At 35.5% G+C, this 18,750-nt stretch overlaps 2 protein-coding genes across 2 annotated transcripts; one reads left to right on the top strand and one right to left on the bottom strand.

The window, feature by feature from the left end:
• Positions 1-3,983: 3,983 nt before the first annotated feature.
• vtnb (vitronectin b) lies at positions 3,984-8,291 on the bottom strand. Its single transcript, XM_057360938.1, has 11 exons — positions 8,276-8,291; positions 7,949-8,026; positions 7,750-7,866; positions 7,598-7,600; positions 6,960-7,175; positions 6,747-6,886; positions 6,492-6,648; positions 6,230-6,376; positions 5,211-5,442; positions 4,950-5,107; positions 3,984-4,105 (listed from the first exon to the last, which is right to left on the bottom strand). The coding sequence occupies exons 2-11, from the start codon at positions 8,001-8,003 to the stop codon at positions 3,984-3,986; spliced, it is 1,347 nt and encodes a 448-aa protein (XP_057216921.1). The 5' UTR covers positions 8,004-8,026; positions 8,276-8,291.
• A 2,882-nt stretch (positions 8,292-11,173) lies between these two features.
• On the top strand, positions 11,174-18,718 carry slc13a2 (solute carrier family 13 member 2). The gene is made up of 12 exons (XM_057360004.1): positions 11,174-11,353; positions 12,997-13,125; positions 13,532-13,668; positions 13,757-13,983; positions 14,085-14,268; positions 14,535-14,657; positions 14,819-15,028; positions 15,220-15,347; positions 15,438-15,577; positions 15,853-16,014; positions 17,067-17,204; positions 17,410-18,718. Exons 1-12 carry the CDS (start codon positions 11,246-11,248, stop codon positions 17,554-17,556), a joined length of 1,833 nt encoding a protein of 610 aa, XP_057215987.1. The 5' UTR covers positions 11,174-11,245; the 3' UTR covers positions 17,557-18,718.
• The last annotated feature ends 32 nt before the right edge of the window (positions 18,719-18,750 follow it).

Raw genomic sequence — 18,750 nt, 5'->3', positions numbered from 1 at the left:
ATTAATCAATATTAATTCTATTAATGGAATCAAAAAATATGATTGATAGGTAAACCACGGTAAACACAAATTAACCAATGGTTTTGGCATATTTAACTATGATGCGGTTGTAGTAACACATGGTATGATTAACTTTCGTAAGGGAAATTAAAATCATTTTAATTAAATTAAATACACAATGTATACATTGTGCACAAAGCACAAATCTACAATATATTCTACTAATTGTGTTTTGTATTATTTACTTGTGCTTGTAGTGGGTAGCCTATTTTTTATTAAAATGTATTTAAAGGGCTGTTAAAATATTTAAAAAATTAATAATAATTAATTTTCTCCTTCCTAGCAATGCACAGCGCAGGTTCTCATCCATAAAGATCTGACAAGGATTTGCACATAATTTATCATACCTCTCTTAGATCTCTTTCAGGTGGAACTCCGTGGCATAATTTTGGCACTGTATCAAAAAACTTCAACCTAGTAGCACTGTAGCTCTAAAGTATGAAAGCTGGACGAACTCCTCGAAATATTTTCCTCAAGTTGACAGCAAGAATGGTAGATGTTTCCACATCAAACAGAGAGGCGGCGTCAGGTGTTTGCGGATTGTGAGGAGAGAGGAGCGCACCTGCGCTGACGCGTCATTAGCACGCCTGTGATAGTGCTGCATGTCTCCTAGAAGCGGCAAAACACAGGAGTCGTTGGAAGAAATTGTATGAATGTAAACACACGCACACACATACGTGCATACCATGTGCATGAACTCATGCACAGAGGAAAAACTTACACATAGGCCTACACATAATATTAAAAATAACTTCATTCTGAGGACTACTGATGGAATAGATGCTCTCTCTTTCATGACAATTTATTATTTTACATATTATAAATAATGGAATAATAATAAGTTTGTGGCACAAAATATATCTCTAATATTATAAGTACACTTTAGAAGGGAATAATTCAATAATAAGAAATGCATGATACGACCCCATGACATTCTCCCTATACCAAACCATATTTAAAGAGTTTTTTTTATTTTAAAAAATAACAGATTGAGTTGATTTGATCAAGTTCAGCTCCTCGTGTGTGGCATCGTCAGTGTGTTACAAAAACATGATAACATTATAAAATATAGTTTTTAACTTTGCCACGTTTCACTCATTTATTATATATGATTATTTTTATTATTGTCTTTATTGATGTTTTGTTATTGTATTTCTTTATAATGTATGTATTTACTTGTTATAGCGCTTTGGGTGCAAGAAAAGCGCATTATAAATAAAATGCATTATTATTAAAAAACATGATTTAAGAAAATTTATGAAAAACGTTGTCTGTTTTTACAAATGAACTCTTCATTTTATATCAGTAGGAATCTGTAAATCTCGCTTTTTCCTACTGTCATGAAGTGCATGAAGCAGAACCCAGATACAGACAGCTCTTCAACAAAACTCGTGTATTAAAACAGAATGGAAACAAGACTGAACAGAAAAATCCGTCGAGGGAGGAAAACAAGACCAGATCATAACAGGATAAATTAAAAACTAAACTTTTAACTAGAGAATTTAGGGGCTTACAAGACGTGGCGGGGAATAACAAAACGGTCCAGCACAAGACAGAAAACACACGGGCTTTAAATAGGGAAGAAACTAAGGGGAGGTAACGAGGGTAACAGGTAAAGGGCGTAAACTAATGATAGGATAAGGAATAAGGAAACGAGGGTGCGAGGCTAAGGCGGAGGGCGGGAGAGCACATGGGACGATCAATGGCCATGCGCTTCCAAAGCACACACAAGAAATGGGGCTGTCATGATCCCGTCGGCCAGAACAAGAGACACAGCTTCTAGGAAGGCGGGATCATGACACCTACTGCGTTTTTTTAAAGGGCTTTTAGGAAATCTATATTTTCTCTATATATCACCGTTACAGGGCTGACTGACCAGTGAGACACAATAACAAATTACAGAAAATACTTTAAAATAAAGTTAACCACTAAAAAACAACCAAAGTGACCAGTTGTGTGGCAATATTCATAATGTCTATAATATACCTAAATTAAATATACTTCCCTTGAATAATTGACAGTTTCTAGCAATCCAACATAGCATTTATTTCAGTAAGTATAATCAGTGTACATTGCATAGAGAATAACTTGCAATAATACCATGTATCTTAATACCATAGGCCTACTCTCTTTAATTTTTCCCCTAGCATTATTATTATTACATTTTTAATTGATTATGTATGTTGCTTTGCAACAATGAAAATTGTGAAAAGCGCCATATAAATGGAATTGAATTGAATTGAATAATGTCTTAAAAACTCAATGGAAAAGACAAATAAGACCTTTCAGACTGACAAAGGTCTGTCAACCAACAGAGGGAGCAATTGTCTCGATTTTCACACTCAAGACTTCAGAAAAATGACCCCTGTAGTATGAGACTACTGTACACCTCTGGCTTGGAAACTAAACCAGATAAATATCAAGATATGCTTTGATGATCCTAAAGTGCTACAAGAATGCTCAAAATATGTCAGTGAATAATGTATTCAAGGTTAACAAGGCACAGGAATAATGCTTGGGAAAAGGACTCACTCCTATCAAAATATTGACCCACGAGGACTGTATGTGATCACATGTGGGGGGCAGGGGTTAGTTGGCACAACTGTCACTCTTTGCTGAATATCTGTGAAAGAAACATTAGGTAACCCAACAAAGCATCAAACGTTTTCTAACTGGCAGACAAGGGGGCAGCACCCAAACCTAAATAGAAGAGATGGGCGCTGTGACTTTTGGTAATTATTGTGTGATACAATTAGGTTTTGTACCGAGATTTTCACCAAACTCTTCTGGTTAAGGCAGAAACTAAAATATCAAGAAATATTGACTGTTCAAACAAACAACTCTCAAAACAATTTTTTAGAAGCAAAAGGAGGCACAGTGTTTACATTTGTCAGAAGAACCTACAGTATATGAATGGTTTGCAGTCTCATATTAAACTTGGAACAAGGCATAGTTTGCCCAGAAGTTCTCATGTAAACATTACCTTTTCCATTTGAATTTCCTTCTTTAGTGAGACACAAGTGGAGAAATGTTGATTATGACTTTTTAATACATTGGTGACTCACTCAGTCAGTCACGTGCATGGCATGTCCTTTTATGCCCCACAAAAGAAAGAACACGAAAAGACACAAGATGTTAATGAATGACAGAGCGAGTCACCATTCACTTTTATTGTATGAGAAGCACAATCTTATTATTGGACATTAAATAACAAAATGGTACCAAACCCTGACCTGAGTGGCCAGGCCAAATATAGCTATTTGAGCTTTCTAATACTGGGAAGTGATAGTAAACAAGCTATAGAGTCTGATGGTCAAGTTTACCCTTGAGAGCATCTCTGAGTATTGCGATGGAAATATTTTTAAAAGTTATTTGTTGTTACTAACCTTCATTATAACAGTAAAAACAGTACCAAACTATAACCATTATATCTTTAATTTTATTAAAGCTATATTTTGAAAAAGATGAATGCTAGATCTTACATTATTTATTTTAAACTATTGAAATTGAACTATTTTAACACAGGTTGTAATGATCAGCCATTGTGGTTTTAATCGTGCTCAGCGGTTTCCACAAACTGAGATTAATGAGAGACTAGAGAGATGCCAATCACATTTGGCAGACTTGAGTTACATCTAATTATATCTTATTAGTTATATCTAAAAGAATATACAACCATGATACATGCTATTTGTGTCTGTATTCTTAACCTAAAATAGACTGAACACACTGTCAAACAAAGACAAAATACACTATTAAGTGTTTTTTTATTTCAGCATTGATACATAATGCTACCAGAAGCTCAATATTCAAGAGCAAATATTTGTTTTTAATTTGTTTTATTAGTATCATCTAATTAAACAAGCACAATACAATCCTTTTACAGTTTTTAGGTTTTAAACTCAAATATAGAAACCTTGTTTTTATCTCTTCTCTGACAAGTCCTTCTCTTTACATCCTAGCCAATATTTGGCAATGGATCTTGGGTAAGGAGGGTTAACAGAGTCAAACCGCTTGGTCTGCAGGTCCACTCTGTAATATTTATCTAGAGGACAAATACCACAGATATAAAGCAATACATCTTTAAAGGAGTATGTTTCAAAAAATATGCTGTATTAACATTAAAGCACCACATTTACAAAAATCTCTAAAGAAATGTAACTATCATTTCATAAAATATATTTTTAAGATTTACACTAATAGAGTATCGCAGAAATGACATATTTTTCTATGCAAAACCCGGAAGCGAATTAGCATTTTAGCACTTTCCATTGCACCAAAGTCCATTGTTTTTTGAATGTTTTTGGTTAAATGTCTAAAATAAAAGTTGTGTTTAACAAAACCTCTAAATATTTTAACGTTTTAATCCCTGACATAAAACACACCATAACCAGCTCATGGTTTTTAAAAGCTTTATTGTGTACAGTGGTTGTTAAAAGCAACTTCATCCTTTGGCGGGGACGTTAGACGTCATCACCCAGATAAACCTCACAAATAATGCAACATGAGCACAAATCTCCAAAAATGTGGATGGGGATTCATTCACGAAGGAATTACTTTCCAGGGAACACGTTTTTAATAAAGTTTGAAAAAGTTGTCGGAATCTTGGTGGTGACGTTGATATCGAGCGACTGTAAGTAGTCTGTTTATAGCCTCATGTTAGCTTTTCACTTTACGAAAATAGCAAATGTTGTGTTGTGTTAATTTGTAAAGATTATCTTGATAAACAAAATGTTTAAGTATCATAAACCTTTTCGTACTTACAAAAATTAATTTTTGAGATCTTGCAAAAGGTCGAGGGAACCAGTGTGGCGCTAACTTCCGGGTTGTCCAACAAAAAGTCGTAATCTCTGCGATACACCATAGAATGATACTAGTTTGTTTTGTACCTTTTTTAAAGAAGTAAACATTCTGCACAGGCGTGGCTTTCTCTTGGACAACCTCCAAATCCAAGTAGTCCTCTGAGTCGTAGCTCATGTCAAAGAAGGACGGACGTTTTCCACGACCCTTTTTCTTATTTTTTCCACGGCTTTCTGCACCAAAATACCTATGCAACCCAGAGACATACAGCACACAGATACGTGTAACATACTCTACATACCCACATACAAATCTACTTTCTGTGTACATAAGAATTTTTGCCTTCAGACCTTTCCTCATAGTCCAATCCAAAGTCTTCCCAGAACAGTGAGCGACTAACTCTGGATCCTCGACCCCTGCCCTTCTTTCTCCGGCTGGTTCGGTCTCTGCCATGGCCGGTCGATGGGGAAGATGAAGGCCCGGGGCTTAAGTACAATCTACCCACCATTGCGGCATCCACGGGTGGTTTGATGCCAACCCAGTCTTTGGAGATGAAGCGTGGCCCTTTGTGATGCCCATGAACTTAAGCAGGTATCAAGTAAAAAAGATGTCAATTATAGCACATGAAACATTCTCACTAGTGGAGCATTTATATTAAAGGCATAGTTCACCCAAAAATAAAATTTCTGTTATCATTTACTCACCCTCTTGACATTTTTTATGTTTCTTTTTTCTGCAGAACACAAAAAAGCTATTTTTAAGAATGATGGTAACTGAACAACAGCGGTAACCATTCACTTGCATTGGTTTTGCGTCCATACAATAGAAGTGAATGGGTACCGCCATTGTTCGATTACCAACATTCATATCTTGTTAAAATATCTTGTTTTGTGTCATACAAGTTTGAAATGACAAGAGAGTGAGTACATGATGACAGAATTTTCATTTTTGGGTGAACTATCCCTTTAAACATTGAGGATTTATATTAAGCATGAACATTTATTAAAACATGCATATAATGCAAATATTAAAATAAAGCTAACCATACAATTGTACATTGTGGTTAGGATAGCAAAATAGCTAAGCTTTTCAACTTTTAATAGGAAGGATAAAATGCTTCTCATAATTTTTTATTGATGAGGTCAAAGGCTGTATGTGCCATATAGTTCATATTAAGACACTGCAGTCACGCAATTTTGCATATTTTGTGTGTATGCAGTATGTGGTAAGGTAACAAAATATCAACTTTAAGACATTTTTGATTACAAACAATTCCAGCATTGATTGTGGTCTTTACTAAATATGTTCCGGTTAAAAACCACTGACTAACAGAACAAACTGTTTAATGATGATATGCACACAGACTTACGGCCCTGAAAGAGCATGGAGAAAAGACTATCCACACAGTACAGGTTTGTGTAACGTGTGAATGCCACTGAAGGTGAAGACTTGGTAATTTGGGCACATTCTTCATGGGATGGCTGGTGTTTGAACTCATACTGGTAGTACTGGTCCCCTGTGGCACAAATAATGAAACAGCCACTGACAAATAATGTGATGCTAAGCACCGTGGCATTATACTGGATTTGGTGTATATTATGACATACTTTATGAGTCTTCAATTCACCCACCTTTGAAGAAATAAACCGTTTCCTTCCCATGATGCCCCGGGGCAGGGATTGCAAACGCAGCATCAATATCATCTGGAATATTTTCAAATCCCACAGAAATGTCTCTCGGGTAATCCTCATCCATGACATCACTATCAAAACGCCAATACTTGTTGCCCTGCCATTAGACAGAAAAAGAGAAAAATATTCTTGGTTTGTAAGCTTGTCACAAATGAGTTTATATCTGCAAACATTTCTATATTTCTAAAAACAGACCTTGAAAATGTAAGTCTTTCCGTGGCAGTTGATGCGAGTGAATGCAGCATCAATGGGACCGGGAATACCCCACATGTCTTTAATGAGTTTGGGGTAGCCAGGCATTACAGATTTATCATCTAGCTCAAAGAAATAATCCCCTGAAACACAAAGGAAAGGTATAAGGCATAATTCAAGAGAAATGAGGAATGCGTGTTCAAGTTTAAAACTCACCTCTAAACGCAAAGGTAGAACCATTCTTTAACTGCATGAAAGCATCAAAGGTCCGGCCGCTGCAGGTGTGGGCATCTGGGTCAGCCGGTGTTGTGGGTGTCGGTTCTGTGGTGGTGAGTGGCAGAACGGTCCTGTTGCTGGTGCTGGTCGATTCAGTAGTCAGTGTTACTGGAGATGTCAAATAGTCATCGGGATCCTCAAACGTGTCACCGCGGGCTGAGAAATCATTTAGAAATTATAGATAATTGTGAAATGTGTCATTTCTGCGTCAGAGGAATGATTGTTGTCAAACGGATTGGCCACTGGTTGGCCAAACCGTTGCCTTCAGGTCAGTTGTGTCAGCCTTACGTTCAAACAAACAGTACAATGTTTTGCTAAGAAATCAGAATTCCTGTTGTATCTGTTTTTTGACCTAAAAAGTACAAAATGGCAAAAGTAGGGTACATAACAGTAACTTGAACATACAAAAAATACCAAAAAGATAAAATATGAATGGGTTATACATTAATGCAAGTTGACATTTTTATTGTTTGTTCATTAACTAATCTTTTTATATCATATTGCCATATTGTACACTATGAAAAAAGTGTTGCTGCCTTAAACTCTTTAGTAAAAATAGGCTCTACAAGTCATTTTACTTACTATTTTAAATCCTGACTAGTAATGTGGTGCTTCATTTTTTTTTATTTCATTGAATAATTCAAACACGTTAAAACATGTTGTCATGAGTTATTGATCACCTCATTTTCTGTAGTGGAAATCTCAAAGCTGAACAACAGTCAGTTCTTACTTTTCTTGCGACAGGCGCTGTCAAAATCTTGGCAGCAGCTTCCATAATACTTGCACATTGTATCACACTGGCATTTCTTTGAAGGATCAAATCTCTGACATCTTCCTACACATGTTTCTGCATAAAATACAAATTATTTTTAAAGCACATAAAAATACGCCAAAAAATCTATTGAAATGAAGTGGTATTGTGCACTTACCCTCTGCAGCAAAAGCAGTTGCCAACACAAGAGACAATAAGATCACAAATCTCATTTTTATTGATACATCTGACAGCAGTGGCTAAACTTCTCTCTAAACAACAGTGTAACAGAAGGATGGAGGACAGCTTGGTCGATCGATTGTTCCAAAAGTCATCCAACCCCATGTTTGTTTAGGTCTGAATGAATCAATAATCACTCAGATGTTGTCCTTTTGCCTTTAGATATTATAATTTTGTTAAAGAGGCTTTAATAAAGATTTAAGAACATTGGTGTGTGATTTTTAAGGGCACAGTCGATGGGTGTTAAAGTGATGCCGTACTGTATATGAATGCTTGATATATTGAACTGTGAGCGACAGCAAAAAACAAGTTGCAATTGATCTCACAGTAACTCCTCTAGCTTTGTTTGTATTAAAATGGTTGATGTTTAGACTTTGAAATTCGACAAACCATAATAATAAAAACCAAAAAGGAAAGACTAGAGATTATTGCTACTACACCTCATTTAAATTTTTATGTAAGAGCCGTAAGATTTTGGCCCTAGGTGTAAGTTTCTACAAGAGCTGTTAATTTAAAATAAAATAAAATAAATTAAATTAAATATAAAATAAAATAATCATACATTTAACATAATCCATTGCCCATGGGGTTCTGTGTTTTTTTGTCATGTCCTTCATTTTGACTTTCGTATTTTGTAGTATTGATGATGTCACATCCTGTTGTAGTCCATTTCCATGGTCCTTGTAGTTGTAAAATTGGTCCTTGTAGTTGTTGTATTATTTATGTAGACCATTGTTTGCGAGTTTAGTCAAGTCAGTTTCATGGTCAAGTTTGTTTATGTATTATGTTATAGTTTAGTTGTTGATATTTGTTTATTCTGTTTATGTCAATCAAACGAACTGCACATGATCTTTATTAATAATAACACATACACTGTAAAATCAGTATCACAGTCATTTCTGTCATTGAATTCCTTTCTTTCTTATTTGTGACCCTGAACAAAAACAGTCTTATGGGTCAATTTTTCAAAATTGATATTTATACATCATCTGAAAGCTGAACAGATAATTGATGTATGATTTGTTAGGATCGGACAATATTTGGCCGAGATATTTTTTAAACACTGTGTTTTTTTGTGTGATTTGTACTGGAATACATTTCCACATCTCTGTGTTCAGATAACTCCTCTTATCATACGTGTGCTTAATATTTCCTTTAAGGCAATGACTTGATGTCCTGCCAGAAGATATTATTCAGAAACACCATCAATTACTTTGTATATTAAACAATGGAAGGACTGGACTTTGACATTTATTGAGGTCAAAATCCATAAGTGGGTCATTGTAAAAAAAGATAACAGTCAATTCAAGAAGAGTGCATTATTAGAGTTCTATTATGATTTCATCCATATGATCATTCTTGTTTAAGGTGAGTGTGATAAAAGACTGAAACAATGTATTTTTTGATGAGAATTATAACCAACAGCAGAATTACAGTAACATTATAGTAAGTTCGAAGAACTTTCCTTATTTTTGTTCGGGAAGTCATATTGTTTTAGTGTTAAGAAACATAAGTGACCTTGGAGTTTATTTTCCAGTCGATTGTGTTTGGATCACAGCCAACAGCTGTCAAGTAGTGTGACTATACAATTATTTTTGCCTGTTGGACAATAATGAAGATGCCTACAGAGTCTATGGAAACTTGTGATATGGAGACTATAATAATGCTGAACAGATCCTAAAACCTACTGTTGTTATGACCCTGCAAAAGAGGGTCATAACATCTTTATCGATTTATTTTCCATTTCAAGGTGAAGGAAACAGTAATATTGCATTATCTTTGCATGATAATACACATACACTGTAACCTCCTGGTAAATATAGCAAACAAGGGGTTGTGCGCTGTGAAATGTTTTGAACTGTACTGTCCAAAGTTATGTTTTACTGTAACCTGTCCTCACATAAGCACCATGACACTCCAAAGGTTGCGCAAGTGAGATTATACAACACATAAGGAACTTTATCTCTAAGGAACAGACTCTATGAAGGACAAACAAAGCTACATATAAACGCTGTATATGTCGAACCTTTAGCACACATCGGGTGGTTACGATAAAAGCAGATGAAAAAGAACCACTGGAAAAAATGTTAAAATGGAAATTTTTATGGCACTGGTCAAGGAGCATAAAAAATGACACTTTGGTTCCTTATATGCTGTACAGAGTGAAATAAATATATATTTCATATGCAGCCAAAACTTCTGGAATTTACACAAGCTATTGTGGGGACTGGGGAGAAGATTCCTTTCCAAATAAAAACCTATTAATAGTGAAATGTAGAGTTCAAAGTTCGTTTTTAAAGATTAATAATTAATCATAAAATTGGAAGTATAAGCAGTGGTCTCTGTACTGAACTGAAGATTATCAGGTGAATCACATGCTGATGTTGTTCTTCTTGATATTAATAATCGTTTCTGTTCCAGCTGAGTACGTGCCATTTATTCTCATGCATGAACTGGGTGTAATGTCTTTTTTATATTTGCTTTTTATGATTTAATTAAATTCATTAACCAAAATCCTTATCATAGTCATTTTATAAAAATAATGTATTATTACTTTTCATTATTTTTATGATTGGTATTTTAATTAATTTTAGATATTAATATATAACATGTATTATTTTTCATTTGTTTTAATTTAGACAATGTTTTGTTAATATCAGGATTGTGTTAAACGAGATAAAAGCGTGATCTTCTGAGCGACTTCGACACATTTTTCTAAAGTCATAAAGGTGCGCCTCAGTTGTCATTTTTAGCCTGTGGTTTTCGACCATTAATCTGTTTTTCCTGTCATTCTTAAACATGGTCACATTTTCCCTAAAATAACAAGCAGTTTTGATTATAATGCAGGAACTGATGTATCAAATTCTTGGGATTCCATTATATATGAGCGTTTTGTAATTTTATATATGACATCAGCAATATTAAACAGCATTAAATTATATCACACTAAATTTCTAACCACAGACTAGATAACAAAAGGGTCAATCTTTTGACCACAGAATAATTCACATTTGTTTGCTGTCTTTCTCCCTCCCCTTTTCACTCTTTTCACTCTTTTCATACCGCTGTTTACCCTCCCCTTGTTCACACAGTTAATATTTAATTCTTCTTATGTGACGATGCCTATAAACACTTTGATCATGCTCAGCCTCTTTTGCTCGACTCCCATCATCAGCACTTTGGCATTCTCTCCATCCACCGCACGCCTGACATCTCCAGTTCAGGGCCAAAAGACATGGACTTTCGTTCAGTTCTGCGATGGCTGTGGGTTCACAGAAACTACCTGATCATCTTCATCACACCTATTCTGATCCTGCCTCTGCCTTTGGTCATCCCCACACCAGTAAGTGCGTTTGTGTCCAGTAAGTATTTTGTGACAAAGTTCTGCAGGGGCCTTGACATATTTAAACAAAATGACTTGTTTTTACCTGTAGAAATGTGGTTACACTTTACAATACTTACCCAACAAAATACAAACGAGTAACTACATTGACTTAAGATGGGTTGTTACCTAGTAAATTCACATCGGACTGTAAAATAAATTGTTACTAATATGCTCTGTCAGGTTACCTAAAATGTTGTTTAATATGATAAAATTGAAATAAATTGAAATAAATAAATATATATATTTTTGCAAATCGAACGGACTATATTTAAGGTTTTATTTATACGTGATCATCCCTCCTGCAGCTGAACATTATTGCATTAAAAACAAGCAGCACTTATCAACAGCTGTATATGCAGCAGTGATGGCTGGAAAATAAACTATCTATGGGATGTGGCACGCTGGGGACTGTATTTACACAGCTTGCAGATGTCAGCCAAAAACAGTTGAGGTTACAAACAAAGAAAATAAAACAATGTGACCCACAGTTACTCCAGAAACTCTTTATTTTGTCCTCAAAGACCCCACTTTGCACCACTGAGGACCAAGTATTGATCTTACAATGCAAAGCTGGTAGAAAATATATATTTTTAAGTTTTAATGTAGAATTTAATTGTTACTTTAATTCTAATACATTATTTGAGGTTGTTTATTAATATCTAAAACTATTAAAACATTATTCACTATTTCATATCAATATGAAAGATATCAAGATTATTTTTTCACAGAACGTTCTTTTGTGTGGGATGATTTTTTGTACAAAACATTAAATCACACAAAATGACTTGGCTGTGTTTTACAAGGCAGGTTATTTTAACTGAAAACAAGTAGCAAGTTATTTAGGGTTGTTTATTAAAATCAAAACTTTTCAAACATTTCTTTTAATTAAAATCAATTAAAATAAATATTATTTAAAAAACTCAAACTAAAGGAAAATTGGAAATGCTGGTCTAGCAATAAACTGAAATACTAAACTAAACTAAAGTGAAAACTGAAACAAAATAACATGGCATAGTAAAACAAACAAATAAATGATCAAATGACAAAAGCACATGTCAAAATAATTAAAAATGTAACCAAAATGAACATGAAAACAAAACAAACAAATAAAAAGCCAACTCAAAATATTACTAAACTTACAATAAAACTAAAAACAAGCTATAACTTTGCTTTGAACTATTTGTTTGTTTGTTTTGTTACACAAGAGATATTTAAGTTCATGTTAATTTTAATACAACAAACGGATGAGTATCAGAAAGTTCAAACGTATTTGATTGCCTTTCATCTCGTCATAAATCTCAGTGCTTTATGGTGGTCTGTGGTCAATGTTTCCTTTTATCAGTGTTCTAACAACAATCATAGAGATACAGTATATGTTGACCTCGCTTATCTTCATCATGCAGAAATGTATAATAATAATGTCATAGAGAGATATAAATAACCACATTGAATCCCTGAAACCTGTTTTAAGGATACATTCCTAAGGTTGTTTAAGGACAACCTTAGGAATGATATGATATCTTACTAATAAGTCTTTGTGATATGCTTTTCTCTATTTTGATTTGACCTGCATTTGATTAAAAGTGACTTGTGATTTTCAGGAGGCCAAATGTGCTTATGCCATCATCCTTATGGCGCTGTACTGGTGCACTGAGTGCATGCCATTGGCCGTCACAGCCCTGCTGCCTGTTGTCCTCTTCCCAATGATGGGAATCATGGAATCTGGACAGGTATCTGTCTTTCTGTCAGTTGAATGTTAAATTACGTTGTTAATTATTTTTGTTAGTTCATTTTTGTATGGCATTCGAGATGCATGATATTTTGTGTAAGACACACAAAAGTGTCTAGGACTCTGTCACATGTCCAGTGAGAATTCCCTACATCATCATGAGATCAACGGTATCCGTACACTTTATGGGCCATAAAAGCGTTTTTATGAACCTCACGACAGATTTTAATCTACTTTTCACATTCTTTGTTTTGCTCTTCAGTTTTGATGAGACCACATTATTCTTATAAAAGATATTGTTCACTATTGAATCGACTGGGATTGAGGCGTTGAACTCATTATTGTTTAATTCAATTTCAACATTAGTTTCATTTTAACATGACACAAAGTGTTTGTTTGTCTTTCAGGTGTGTGTGCAGTATTTAAAGGACACCAATATGCTGTTTATTGGGGGGCTGCTGGTGGCTATTGCTGTTGAACAATGGAACCTCCACAAGCGCATCGCTCTCCGGGTTCTCCTAATAGTCGGAGTTCGACCTGCTTTGTAAGATCACACCTAAAAAACGGTCTTTTATTTCTGTCTTTCATATTTTCAAGCTCTTTCAATGATGGCTCTCTGTCGTCTCTTACAGGTTGATGTTGGGGTTCATGATGGTAACAGCCTTCCTCTCTATGTGGATTAGCAACACGGCCACCACAGCCATGATGTTGCCCATTTCGCAGGCTGTTCTCGAGCAGCTCAGCGCCACAGAGGCAGATGCTGATGAGAAAGAAGGGCAAGACAACCAGGCTTTTGAGCTGGCTGAGCTGCCTAATGCCAAGCCACCTTTGGACAACAGCACCGGGAACAAACCTAATAGTATGTCTGTGAATAAATTATTTTTATTTGTACCCTTTAATATATACTTTTGTAAAATGACAGCAAGCTTAATCAACATCTACGCTTTTAAATATTGACAGATAACTCAGATCCAGAAGCAGGAATCAGTTCAGTATCTGAACGCAGGAGGATAGCGCGTGAGGCCAAATATCTTCATCTTTTTAAAGGGATGAGTCTCTCTGTGTGTTATTCCGCCAGCATCGGAGGAACAGCTACTCTAACAGGCACCACACCAAATCTCATTCTCAAGGGCCAGATGGACGAGTAAGTTCATCATGTGTCCTGTTATGTCTCCCACCAACAAAAATAAAGCAGCACATTATAAAAGAAATGAAGCAAGTTGTGATTACAAAATGCACACTGAACTATCAGAGCATTTCTTTTTTAGGAACTTTCATGTTATATGTAAGAAGTTAACAACATTTTCAGTGTTTTTAGTTTCCCTTTGTTTTAAAAACAAATCCGTACATTTCAATGTTTGTGGGTAAATTGTCAATGTTTTATAATTGCTCTCACATTGTTTTATACAGTATCTTTCCACGTAACCCTGATGTGATCAACTTCGCCAGCTGGTTCGGCTTTGCCTTTCCTAACATGGTGATGATGCTCATTCTGGCTTGGGTTTGGCTTCAGTGCTTATACATGGGCTTAAAGTGAGTAACACGCCCCCTGTACACAATGTGTCTGTCAATACACTGAATGTTATCAGGCGGATAGATTAGATGTCTGTGAATTGTGCTGAAATGATTGACAAGTCGTTAAATGTAGCCTAAATGTTATCTTCATTTATGGTACATATACTTGCATTCTTAAGCTTTAAAAAATCCTTCGGCTGTGGTCAGTCGAACGAGGGAGACAAAGAGGCATACAATGTGATGAAGAAGGAATATAAGAAACTGGGACGCATGTGTTTTGCCGAGATTGCAGTGCTGATCATCTTTGTGTTGCTGGTGATACTGTGGTTCACACGAGAACCGGGTTTCATGCCGGGCTGGGCCAGTGAGCTTTTCAACAAAAATGGACAGTGAGTCAAATTCACTTCAAAAATATATTTTAAATGAAAATGGACATCATGATTTAGCTTCAAAAGAATAATTTATATTATAACAACTTATATGACAACAATAATAACAATAATTATTATTGTATGGATTATTATTGTTCATAATAATAATCATCATCATCATAGTAATTGTTGCGTTTGTCTTTTCAAAGATACGTCACAGATGGCACTGTGGCCATTTTAATGTCAACCCTGTTCTTCATCATTCCATCACGAGTGGAGTGTTCCTGTCAAAGTACAGATGGTTGTTGTGATGATCATGAAGAAGAACAGCAGGACGGTAAGGATGCTGAATATTTGTTTTACACAGAACTTTCTGCAGATTAGTCTATATAAGATGTTAAACCAGATCGGTTTGATACAAACACAGAGGACAAACAGGAGAAGAGAGCACCTAAGAAGTTGATGGCTCCTCCCACTCTTCTGAACTGGAAGGTGGTGCATGAACGGATGCCCTGGAATATAGTTCTGCTGCTGGGGGGAGGATTTGCTTTGGCGAGTGGAAGTGAGGTAAAACCAGGCTTCAAAAACACATTACAATGACAGTGAATATGCATTCTGGAACATATCAAGTGCATAATCTGTATAAATTATGATTAGGATGTTGTCTGGTACCATCTGGTCTGGGTCGTATTAATGTTTAAAACAACATAATATACAATATAATATCGCATGTTTAGTAGTATAAGCAATAGTACACAAAGCTGATAAAATCAACACTAACTAATCTTGACTGTGGAGCTATTAAAAGCGGTCAGTCACGACTTTATAATGTGTGTGTACAGGAATCAGGATTGTCTGAGTGGTTGGGTGAAAGTTTGGCCCCTCTGCAGAGCATCCCACCCTTCGCCATCTCTCTGATACTCTGTCTGCTGGTGGGAATGTTCACGGAGTGCTCCAGCAACACAGCCACCACCACTCTCTTCCTGCCCATTCTCGCTTCTATGGTGAGTAACAGGGATGAATGTAAGGGTTTACTAAACTGTAACTAATTACTGTCATTTCTATTCATTTTTTATATTTCAATGCTGTCCTTCTGAAACCTTGCAACTCCATATTTCGTCATTTTAACGTTTTGCCGTAAATCATTATTATTAGTCACCCTTTTCGTTTTTCACCAGGCTTTGCAAATATCTAACCGATAAAAAGTAATAAAAAGTGCTTGTCAACTTCGATATACAGTAATTAATAATTTTAGAAGTATTGTGTTTTTCCCTTTCCTTAAAAACTGTGACTTTGGAAATCTGAGGTTTTAGAAGGACAATGAAAATTGTATTTTAATTACAGCTACAGCATTTAACACAAAATGTACTGTATATACTTTCAACAATTCTTGATTTTAATGTCTTGAATTAATTTAATTTAAATTCTTAAATTTAAATAAGTAAGTTAGAAATGCGTTGTCTCATATATACATATATTTTTATGTAAATATGATTTGGCAAAGCGGCAAACAACGGCACTTCAGGGAATATCGGGTTTAGTCGGTTGTACGAATAAATAAATAATTTTTAAAAATATACATACGTTAGGGGCATTTTGCCTTTTTAGTATACTTTTGTAGAACAGTATATTAGGAATGCAGAAAACTAAAGGGTGGAGAGAGGGAAATGGGACTGGCGAAGGCCAGGATTCGAACTCGGGTCACCATATGCATGGCACCATATGTTAGAGCACTGCCCACTAGGCTATTGGCTCTGACAAAAATAATAAATTCTCAATAAGTTAAATTAATGCTGTCTATGTGGTCAAGGTTTCAAATACAATGTCGACAATGTAATTAGTAATTAATTACTTTTTTGACATAACTTACCCGACACTGTTGAGTACATCCAGTAGCATGTCGTTCAGCAACAGGTGTAGTTAGCATTGCTTGACCTTTCCTAACAAAACTATAAGACGAAAACTAAAGACGAATCCATGTGTATTAACAATAATACGCTACATATACTGTATGTTAAGATATGAAATGATAAGAATATGTTGCCTTGGTGTTTAGGCCACGACTATCCACCTCCATCCTCTATATGTCATGCTGCCCTGCACCATTAGCGCATCGCTAGCCTTCATGCTTCCTGTTGCCACTCCACCCAATGCCATTGCTTTCTCCTACGGCAACCTCAAAGTCTTGGACATGGTATGGCTGAACATTTCACATGAGCCCATTACTTTATCATTGGTATTAAATAATATTAATAATTCACAATCTAAACTTTATTCCAAGTGCCCTAAAGCCAAAAATGCTATGATCTCTTCCTTTTCATTTATTTTTGGGTGAACTATCACTTTAAGTAAGAAAATGTCACTGTGACTGACTCATTTTTGTGTTGTTCTCTCTGTAGGCAAAAGCAGGTTTCATGCTCAACCTCATTGGTATTCTGTGCATCAATCTCGGCATCAACACGTGGGGATCAGCCATGTTCCAGCTCGACACCTTCCCCACATGGGCAAACAGCACATGGGTCAACAGTACACATGGAACACCATGATCAGCTTCTTATTGGATCTTACGGTTTAGAGAAATACTGAAAGGGGAGAGAATTCAAGTAATGTCATGAAGTGCAGAACAGCATCACAGTAAGGAGTGTTATATCATGCAGAATCCTCAACCCTCCTCACTGACCTCTGGAGCAAAAGCTCAATTCTCTCGCAAACATTTTCACTGTATCCTGTCAAGCACTCATGGCCGAATAATCCATATGGATTCACGACCTTTAAGCCTGGCATTCTGTATCCCATACGTCAGTATTTAATGTCACTCCAGTTTGCTCCATGTAGCGCTTTTGCAGGCCCATTGTGGTAGAAGATGATCTAGATTCATCAGCAAAGATTCATATATTTAGGGCTTTGGTTTTCAAGAGCTCTTCTGGTCTTCCATTTGTGCTAGTTCACGAAAATATAATTTATAGGGTCTCGTTCAGACCATTTATATTTCTGATCCCTTTTTGGATCGCTAAGCCTGTATTTACTTTTTAATACATAGTTAAATGTCTGTAAATTCACGTATACTCCAAACTAAACATAAAAAGTTATTTTGTATTTTTAAATGAGCCCATAGAAATTTTTGTATGGAATTTTTTATGTACATCAGTGCTGTCAAATCGATTAACCGTGATGAGTCGATTAATTGTGATTAATCGGTTCCAAAATAAATGTCTGTGTTTATATAACATTAACACACACACGGTTTACTCCATAGACGTAATGATTTTTATAATGTACAAACTGTATGTTCTAGTCCTACCCCTAAACCTAACATCACAGAAAACCTTTGGCATTTTTTTCTTGAAAAATATTATAATTCAGTATGTCCCTGTAAACCATGTTATTACACAGATTTGTGTCCTCGTCCACCATGTACACAAGCACACACAGCACTAATTTACAAAATGTTGTAGAATTTCTATTGCCAGAAATGCAATATAATATATATAACTATGTTGTTTATCTTATTTCTGTGTCAGCCAGGGTAGTGCATCAAAGGGGGGTGGAATGAGCTATTGATGGCAATTCGAAACCTAATCACTAGATGCCGCCACATTTATCTTCTATTCTACTATTATCTACTATTCCTTTAAGAGGCTATAGCTATGTCTTGGAAGATTCTGAAAACAAATCATTCTTTTTGAGATAGATAGACGTAATTAATAGCCAAAGTGGCAATACAATTTAAGCAAAAGCAA

The sequence above is a fragment of the Triplophysa rosa genome, linkage group LG19, assembly GCF_024868665.1.
Source record: "Triplophysa rosa linkage group LG19, Trosa_1v2, whole genome shotgun sequence".
Taxonomy (NCBI): domain Eukaryota; kingdom Metazoa; phylum Chordata; class Actinopteri; order Cypriniformes; family Nemacheilidae; genus Triplophysa; species Triplophysa rosa.
The sequence above is the reverse complement of the archived record's forward strand: the minus strand, read 5'-3'. Positions and strand labels throughout refer to the sequence as shown.

Bases quoted from the DNA above. Each gene is read 5' to 3' on its own strand.
- vtnb (XM_057360938.1), bottom strand. From the start codon at position 8,003: ATGAGATTTGTGATCTTATTGTCTCTTGTGTTGGCAACTGCTTTTGCT. The intron at 6,649-6,746 runs GTCTGTTTTTAG...GTCTAATGGCAG, and splicing joins GAAAGACTTACATTTTCAAG to GGCAACAAGTATTGGCGTTT. The intron at 5,108-5,210 runs GTCTGAAGGCAA...TGGGTTGCATAG, and splicing joins GGATTGGACTATGAGGAAAG to GTATTTTGGTGCAGAAAGCC.
- slc13a2 (XM_057360004.1), top strand. From the start codon at position 11,246: ATGGACTTTCGTTCAGTTCTGCGATGGCTGTGGGTTCACAGAAACTAC. The intron at 14,269-14,534 runs GTAAGTTCATCA...TGTTTTATACAG, and splicing joins CTCAAGGGCCAGATGGACGA to TATCTTTCCACGTAACCCTG. The intron at 15,578-15,852 runs GTAAAACCAGGC...GTGTGTGTACAG, and splicing joins CTTTGGCGAGTGGAAGTGAG to GAATCAGGATTGTCTGAGTG.